At 36.7% G+C, this 9,110-nt stretch overlaps 1 protein-coding gene across 1 annotated transcript in view; it reads right to left on the bottom strand.

Moving 5' to 3' along the window:
* LOC106882389 (MAM and LDL-receptor class A domain-containing protein 1) overlaps window positions 1-9,110 on the bottom strand; it is a 221,633-nt gene that overhangs the window by 139,430 nt on the left and 73,093 nt on the right. Inside the window, exons 44-51 of the mRNA XM_014933051.2 lie at window positions 8,518-8,667; window positions 6,724-6,875; window positions 5,616-5,738; window positions 4,229-4,319; window positions 3,111-3,248; window positions 2,349-2,608; window positions 1,360-1,444; window positions 569-640 (exon numbers count right to left, since the gene is read on the bottom strand). Of these exons, the coding sequence (XP_014788537.2) occupies window positions 569-640; window positions 1,360-1,444; window positions 2,349-2,608; window positions 3,111-3,248; window positions 4,229-4,319; window positions 5,616-5,738; window positions 6,724-6,875; window positions 8,518-8,667 (1,071 nt within the window). The remainder of the gene's footprint in view (window positions 1-568; window positions 641-1,359; window positions 1,445-2,348; window positions 2,609-3,110; window positions 3,249-4,228; window positions 4,320-5,615; window positions 5,739-6,723; window positions 6,876-8,517; window positions 8,668-9,110) is intronic.

A 9,110-nucleotide genomic window follows, 5' to 3' on the forward strand; every position in this document is an offset into this window, starting at 1 on the left:
GTTATCATGTACATTGTTTTGTGTTGGTATAAAAAGATGGGCTACAGCAAATATTCTGCTCAGTACCACAGATTTGCTTGTCAGTTGTTTGACCTTAACCAGTTGAGCATGTCCCTTGTTGGCTGACGATATGTGCATCTCTGATCACGAGCAGAAGTAGTGGGGGAGCATCATAGCCATGTGTTGAGAGGAATTCTTTGGGGTTTGAATAATTCCCCTTTGGAAACATGGGTGTTTTGCTCAACATCCTCAAACAAACCTTATTCAGGGACCTTTTGAGCGGGATGGGCTACTCAACCATATACATATACATATATATGTATATGTATAATTCAAGAATAAGATAAAGTCTTTAGAAGAATTTATCAAGTAGCTACCGTGAAAAAACCTCATTTATTCCCTTTAAATATATTTATTTATGTAAAGGCATTAATATACATAAAGAGGGATTGGTAAAAATGTGTTTATTATGGTAGTTTGACCTTAGAGTCCCTCTTAGCATGAGGCATTTATGTTTAGTATTGCCTTTATATAAAATATGTGTATATGTATATATTGTAATGCTTACCTGTGTTTTTAGGTGGTATGCCTGTTGGAATGACGGCGTTGGTGTCCTTTGGAGCTGCCGTGTGTGGTAATACTATAAAAGAAAACAATATATAAATATCATCATCACCATTGCCACCGCCACCACCACCGCTATCATTATCAATTTATACTGGCTTTCCATGCCAGCCGCATGTTACCCAAGTTGTTACTAGGTGGGTCAAAGAGCAGCTTAATATTTTGTGAAATGTTGTGAATGCTGCATTGAGACTCAGCTGACAAAGTGCTTTTATAGAAGGATATACTTTTATTGGAGCATCACAAGTCTAGAGACATGGTACTTGGAAAGCAGCCAAAGAAAGAATCTAGACATTGTTGACAACAGATACATACAGAAAATACTAGGGTATCAAATGGAATGACTTTATCTGCAATAGACCTTTCGCGATATGCTGTGCTTGAAGAAGACTCATCAAGCCAAGCGAAATCATAGTTGTGGCCATTGTTAGGACCTTCTGGAATCGTTGCTAATTCTGAAAGTAACAGAATGAGTTGTTAATTACTTGTTTAGCTAATAAATTTGTAAGGATGATGCTGTCACTAATCATTGGTGTAATGTCACTGGTGTTGAGGCGTAATGGCCCAGTGGTTAGGGCAGCGGACTCACGGTCATAGGATCGCGGTTTCGATTCCCAGACCGAGCGTTGTCAGATCCCTGTGGTGTTGAGTAGATAGGTTGCAGCCCTGATTTTTATCAAAAGTTTTGGTAAAAAAAGTACAACCTATCCATGACTATATATGGTAACTGCTCACCTGAACAAGTAGAGTCTTTGAAGACAATATCATCAATGGCTATGTCTCCTTCGAATGTTCTTCCTCTTGTTGCTTCTATAATTATCTGAGAAAAATAAGAATGGTTAAAAAATAAGAATAAGACAAAGAAAACTGCTTGGGTTTATTAATTAGAGACAATTATCTACTATGATAATACACTTGTGTTTTTCTCCGTCACAACATATGAATGAGAAAGGAAGGAGTGATGGCTAACTGGTAGTGGGAGCATTTCAACTCTGTGTGAGTATATGTGTGTGTATGTAAAAGGAGGTGTGTGAAGGTGTGTGTGTGTGTGTGTGTGTGTGTGTGTGTGCATACACAATGGAAGTGGGAGGGTGAACATTCAAAGCTGAAAAGAAAAATCAAGCAGCGTTTCAACTCTGTGTGAGTATATGTGTGTATGTGTGTGCATGAGGTTGTAAGTTTGAATCCTGGACTGGGCTGCGTGTTGTGTTCTTGAGCAAGATACTTTATTTCACGTTGCTCCAGTTTACTCAGCTGTAGAAATGAGTTGTTATGTCACTGGTGCCAAGGTGTATTGGCCCCTTTGCCTTTCCCTATGGATAACATCAGTGGCATGGAGAGGGGAAGCTGGTATGCATGGGCGACTGCTGGTCTTCCATAAACAACCTTGCCTGGACTTGTGCCTGGGATGGTAACTTTCTAGGTGCAATCCCATGGTCAGTCATGACCGAAGGGGGTCTCAGCTCAACACTCACCCTTTTGACAAATATACATGTGACTATTTTTCCTGACTTACGGATTCTTTGACAAAATATATACCTGCACGTGTGTGTGTGTGTGTATGTCTCTCACCACTTGATTGACAAATGGTATCAGTTTGTTTACATATAACTTAGCAGTCAAGCATAAAGGGACTGACAGAATTAGCACTAGGCCCAAGCAAGGCTGCTGTCCAATGACTGAAATATTCAAGAGAATAAAAGATAGTGAGGAATTTTGAATACCTGATATTGTGTATGAGATTCTATGGGTGCCTGTCCGTAAAGCCACTTGTTACCTTGGTCCCTGCTGAGTTCCCAAATAGTTACATTACTACCAGTTTCAAATTTAGTCAAAATTTTCAGAATACCAACTCCATCACCGTTCATGCTGTACCAGAAAGTGATGCAGCGTTTTTCCAAATGGAGAGCAGGAAACATTTGACTAATATAACGGCTTTTGTCTTCTTTCTTCAAATATGTTGCATCAATGTAAAGATAAAATCCTGCAATGGAAGGAAGAATAGTAAGTACTTCTTTTCTCAATAAATGTCTGGCTTTGTTCTTAAGCAAGTAATTATTAAATATGTTGAAATTAATGTAGGAAATCAGAGAAATTCAGTCCTTTAAGTGTTTTCCTTTGATTAATGCCAATTAGCAGCTTCTCATGTAAAAGGAATAAATTAGATAGTAACAATGGAAAACAAAATTCAATATTTGGTGACATTTTAATGCTTTTTACATTTATATTCATACAATTAACAATATTCTAAAATAAAGAATTAAATATTCTATCCACAAACTGAAGGTAGCGATGATGGATTGAGATACTCGGTGAAATGTCTTTGTCTTCAAGGACTGGGTGGGAATCCAACCAAAATAAAGAAAAATATTTAAGATTGTTTATAAGTGTTGTTCTTTTTTTTTTTAACCATAAAACGAAGAATTACTTTATAAATTTTCATTTTTATTTGAATCTCAAATATAAAGATCTTGAAGAAAACTCACCTCTTGAAGTCTGGAATGTGTGATCATTTACAGGTCCAGTATTTGAAGATAGTGTAGATCCTGATCCCACCAACCAATTATATCTATTATAAGCCATATTTGTCCACGTACAACGACCATGATCAAAATCACAGTCACCTATAATATAAAGCGCACAGATATCATCATCATCATCATCATCATCTTTCATCAGTAATTGGTATTATAGTAATGTAGCAAAGTTACTAAAGCAAACAAATTGAGGGGACCAGTCGATTACATTAAATCTTAGTGAATCGAAAAGGAGTTATGTTTCATCAGGACAATGCATGACCCCACACTGCAAAGATCACATTACAGAAGATCGAAGAGCTTGGTTGGGAAATACTGCCTCATCCACCTTATTCTCCCGACCTTGCTCCTTCAGACTACCATTTGTTTCATAGTTTACAGAATCATTTGGGGGACATAACTTTCGGAAGCCAGGAGGACGTCAAAACTGACATTTCAGAGTTCCTTGCTTTGAAACCAAAAGAGTTTTACATTGATGGGATAAAAAAGCTTGTAAATAGATGGAAGGAAGTCATAGATAATGAGGGAAAGTACACTGATGATTAAATTTCAATTAAATATAACATTTGATTACTTTTCTTCTTTATTCAACATTCGGACAGAACTTATATGATGACCTGATATATATATATATATATATATATATATACATGATGGGCTTCTTTCAGTTTCCATCTACCAAATCCACTCACAAGGCTTTGGTTAGCCTGAGGCTATAGTAGAAGGCATTTGCCCAAGGTGCCATGATGTTGGACCGAACCCGGAATCATGTGATTGGAAAGCAAGCTTCTTACCACACAGCCACTCCTGTGCCTTGTGTGACATGCTTACAGCATCTAGGTTTCCCAAGTCGTGACCCATCTAAGTACTCACTAGACACAATGTTGCTTAACTTTGGTGATCAGATGAGAACCAGTGCTAGAATTTTTTACTTTGCCCAAAACTAGTTGTAGAAAGTCTTGGCACTGATGCCAAGAACCCAACAATAAAAAAAAACACACACACAATCAGGCAATTTATCAAAATGTCATTGAATGATCAATAAAAATAAAAATAAAAATATATACCTCCAACTTCACATTCTCCTGGTGTAACTGTAATATCATCAATTGCGATGTCCCCATATGGCCCTGTGCCAATGACCCCTTCAAATATAATCTATAAGTAAAAAGGGTGTTGTAACACTTTGAATCAGTAAGGATTTTTAAATAAGCACTCAACATAAAATTATGCAGATGCTTTCATAGTTTAATTCCAAGAATCTTTATGGATGACCCTCTGTCCCATACCATGCACTAACTTTTGGCCCTTAAGTTTCTTTTGTAACCTTCACCAGTTAAAAATATTAAGATATGTAATCATAATTGTATATAATTAATCCTTTCTACTAAAGGCACAAGGTCTGAAATTTGGGGGTTGGGGACTAGTTGATTACATTGATCCCCAGTGTTTCACTGGTACTTAATTTATTGACCCTGAAAAGATGAAAGGCAAAGTCAACCTTGGTGGAATTTGAACTGAGAATGTAGTGGCAGATGAAATACTGCTAAGCATTTCACTTGACCTACTAATGATTCTATCAATTCACTGCTTTATAATTGTATATAATTAATAGCGATTGAAGCAGTGTTAATACCAAAGGCTAATCTGGATCTCCAACTTAACACAATGGTTGTGTTAGAACACGGAATACTGCATTGTTTACCTTGAGAGAACCTCTCATATGATCTCATTGTGCATAAAAGCACTCGAAATTATATTGTTGACAGACAAGAATCATCTGCTACGGTTGCCAGAATGGCCAGATCACATGATTTCTCTCTGCTATGGATTCATCAGTGACAGATGTCCAGCAGCATGATAACAGCTGAATCCCCAGTGAACAATATATAGACTCCCAGTGTCTTTTCAGGCACTGGTGTCTCAAATAGCCTGTGGGCTTATTAAAAAAAAAATTAATAGTGACAGAAGCTGTATTAATACCAAAACATGAAAGTTGTGTAAGGCTTTTCAACAGTTAAAGATTAATGCCTGCAACAAATTGTTTCCTGTATAGTTGTTGAGTATATGTGTCTGGAGAGAGTAGAAAGGCAAATGAGTATATGCATGAATGAGAGAGAGAGAAAGGAGGAAATGAGTATGTATATATGTGAGAAAGTGAGAGGGAGTAGAGAGAGTAAATGAATGTGTGTGTGTACATATATATGTAGAGAGTAGAGAGAGTAAAGGAGTATATGTGTGAGAGAGTGAGAGAGAGGAGAGAGAGAGTAAATGAGTGTATATATATATATATATATATATATATATATATATATATATATATATATATATATATATATATATGCAAGAGAGAGAGAGAGAGAGAGGGGGTGGAGGGAGGAGTTGAGCAGTGAGAGTAAATGAGTATATATGTGTGTGTGTAGAGAGAGTAAAGAATAAAGGTAGGCCTTTCACCTGATACGCATCCTCTATCATCTTTGGTATTTCTACCATTCCAAGTATCCATCCTTTCTGTTGGTCCCCTCTGATTTGAAGGTAACTGTCTGTATCATAGGGCTTGGTATCATGAATGCGGAGCTAATGGAAAAAAAGAATTGCAATTTACTTTTAGCCATTTCGTTACCATATTTCTTTTGAGATTCTCTGTGTTTCTTTCAATTAGTTTTAAATATGACAAAGAATTCAGTCAAATGACTGAAACAGGTAAAAGAATTTAAGAATACTATACACACCTGTTGTAAACACATGCCATAAACACAACATCTAAACAATGTCTATATGGAGTTAGACAGACTTAGACCTGTCTATAGGCACAATGACTAGACAGACTTAGACCTGTGTATGGACACAATGACATGCTACTGACTCAATATGAAACCTAAAGCGCTTCTCTGAATATCTGGCACCCTAATCACCCCATTATGGCCTGACTCTCTGTTGGTTATGATGTCAAGTGTTCTAGTTGATTTGATCATCAAACAACCTACCCTTGAAATTATTGAGCACTCCACAGACACGCTTACTCTTAATGTAGTTCTCAGGAAGATTCAGTGCGACCCAGAATGGGACGAGGCTGACCCTTTGAATTACAGGTACTGTTCATTTTTGGTAGCTGATTGGACTGAAGAAACGAGAAACACGGTGTCTTGTTTAAAGACACAACGAACTACCAGGAATCGAACCCATGATCTTATGATCACGAACAGAATATCCTAACCACTAAGCCACATATCTTCTCATCAACTCATTAACCTCCACTACTAATGACAACATCATCATCATCGCATCGTCATCATCATTTAACGTTTGTCTTCCATGCTTGTATGGGTTGGGTGGTTTGACAGGAGCCAGCTAGACAGAAGTCTATATCAGGATGCTGTGTCTAGTTTGGCATGGTTTTTATGGCTGGATGCTCTTCCTATCACCAACCATCCCGTTGACTGGACTGAGTGCTTTTTTTATGTGGCACCAGCACAGGCAAGGTCAGCTTTGACACGGTTTTTACATAGTTAAAAAAACAGAGAAAAACTGTCTTAAATTGTTATAGAAAATAAGATCTTACCTTTATGTTGAGTAAACCAACATTTCTTCCATAAATATTGTAGTAAAACTGTACACAATGGTCTTCTTTAGGGGCATCATATTTTGGAGACAATAATCGAGCTACTTCCTTTGGCTTTCGAGGACGTCGAGATGAGATATGCATGTAGTGGCCTTGAAGATATGCAATTTATTAAATTTAGCTTGATGTTTTGGAGAGCAGATACAGTTTTTTTTTAAATAGCATTTATTGTTTTTTTTTTATATAGAAATATGGCAGATTGGTTTAGAAGCTTACTGTGCCAAAAGATGGTATCAGGTTCAGTCCTACTCCTTGGGCAAGTGTCAGTCACTTTAGCCAGTCATGGGCCAACTGATGCCTTGTGAGTGGATTTGCTAGACACTTGCCCAAGGTGCCATGCAGTGGGATTTGAAACTAAAACCATGGGCTTGCAAAGCAAGCGTCTTAACCATATAGTGTGGTTCTGTGATTAGAAGCTTGCTTCCCAGCCATATGGTTCTGGGTTCAGTCCTACTGCATGGCACCCTTGGCAAGTGTCTTTTACTATAGCTTTGGGCCAACCAAAACCTTGTAAATGGATTTTGTAGATGGAAACCAAAAGAAGCCTATTGCATATGTGTGTGTGTGCATTTATGTGTGTGTGTGTGTCTTTGTGTCCATGTTTGTCCCCCACCACTGTTTGACAAGTGGTTTTGGTGTGTTTACATCTTCATAACTTAGCAGTTTGGCAAAAGAAACCGATATAATAAGAACTAGGCTTAAAAAAGTAAGTCCTTGGGTCAATTTGTTCGACTTCATGGCCTACCAATGCATACGATACGTTTCTCTGCTCTAGGTGTCAGGAAGACACTCGGCAAAAAATGGAAACGTAATAGAAAGAAGATGCTAATGAAAATAATGATGATAATAATAATAATAATCCTTTCTACTATAGGCAAAAAGCCTGAAATTTTTGTGGGTGGAGGGAGGGATAAGTTGATTACATCAACCTCAGAGCTCAACTGGTTCTTATTATTATCAACCCTGAAAGGATAAAAGGCAAAGTTGACTACAGTGGGATTTGAACTTAGAATGTAAAGATGGATAAAATGCTGCTAAGCATTTTGCTTGGTGTGCTAATGATTCTGCCAGTTCACTGCCTTAACAACAACAACAACAATAATGATGGTTTCAAATTTTGGCACAAGGCCAGTAATTTGGGGGGAGGAGTAAGTAGATTATTCAACTGGTACTTATTTTATTCTTTTCTACTCAAGGTACAAAACCTGGAAGTTTTGAGGAGAGGGCCAGTCAATTAAATCAACTCCAGTACGCAACTGGTACTTAACCCATTACCTACCAGTGATCTCATATGAGATCACTTAATAATTACAAATTTCGTAATTATCTGTCAATATTTACACATATCTAACCTTTTTGCTGTATCTTCTAGGTATATTTCTCTGATATTCAAATGAGGTTTGCTAATTTTTCACCCAATATCTTGCTTATTTCTATTTAAAATGTTATTTTGAAATGTTATTTTGATCATTCCAGCGTGTTTCTAAGGCTGTTTTATGCTAGAAATCAAAGTTTCATAAAAAAAATTCCAGTTAATAGAATTATGGGAGGTAATGGGTTAATTTATCAACCCCCGAAAGGATGAAAAGCAAAGTCAACACCAGCGGAATTTGAACCCAGAACGTAAAGACAGACGAAATGCCTCTAAGCATTTTGCCCCACATGCTAACAATACAGCCAGTTTGTTACCTTAACAAAAACAACAACAATAATTAAAAATAAGAATTTACTAACCTTTGCTTGATCCATATGTATGATCTTTATTAGGAGCTGTTGAAAACCTTGCGGAGTAGCCTGTTCTCCATATCCATTTAAAGTTGGCAAGGTTATCAGGTTGATAACCACATAAGCTTCGAGTTTCAAAATCACATTTGCCAATTGGTTCTGTCAGATTCACCAAAAGGAAAATAAAAATTAACAAATATTTACATCGTTCATTTACAAAGCACATGACATCAGGAAAAGGAGACACAAACATACACTCACAGATATACATACATACATACATACATACATACATACATACATACATACATATACATATATATATAATTATGTGTATTTCTTCTATCTTAATGAATAAAAATTCTTTGGATAGAATAAATGGGTTAATAGAAACCAATGTAGCAAAGAACACAAAATAACTGTGGTTTAGTTCCTGTCTTTAAGGCAGGAACTCCTTGAAATTTTGGGTATTTGAGTATATTTAAAAATTTAAGGAATGGAGAAAACACATGTTATAATTGCATACTTTATTCCTACATATGTTTCAAAGGATTACAACCTGTGTGATCCATAGGGATGTTTGATATTAAAATTTTAATATC

The sequence above is a fragment of the Octopus bimaculoides genome, chromosome 7, assembly GCF_001194135.2.
Source record: "Octopus bimaculoides isolate UCB-OBI-ISO-001 chromosome 7, ASM119413v2, whole genome shotgun sequence".
Classification (NCBI taxonomy): Eukaryota; Metazoa; Mollusca; class Cephalopoda; order Octopoda; family Octopodidae; genus Octopus; species Octopus bimaculoides.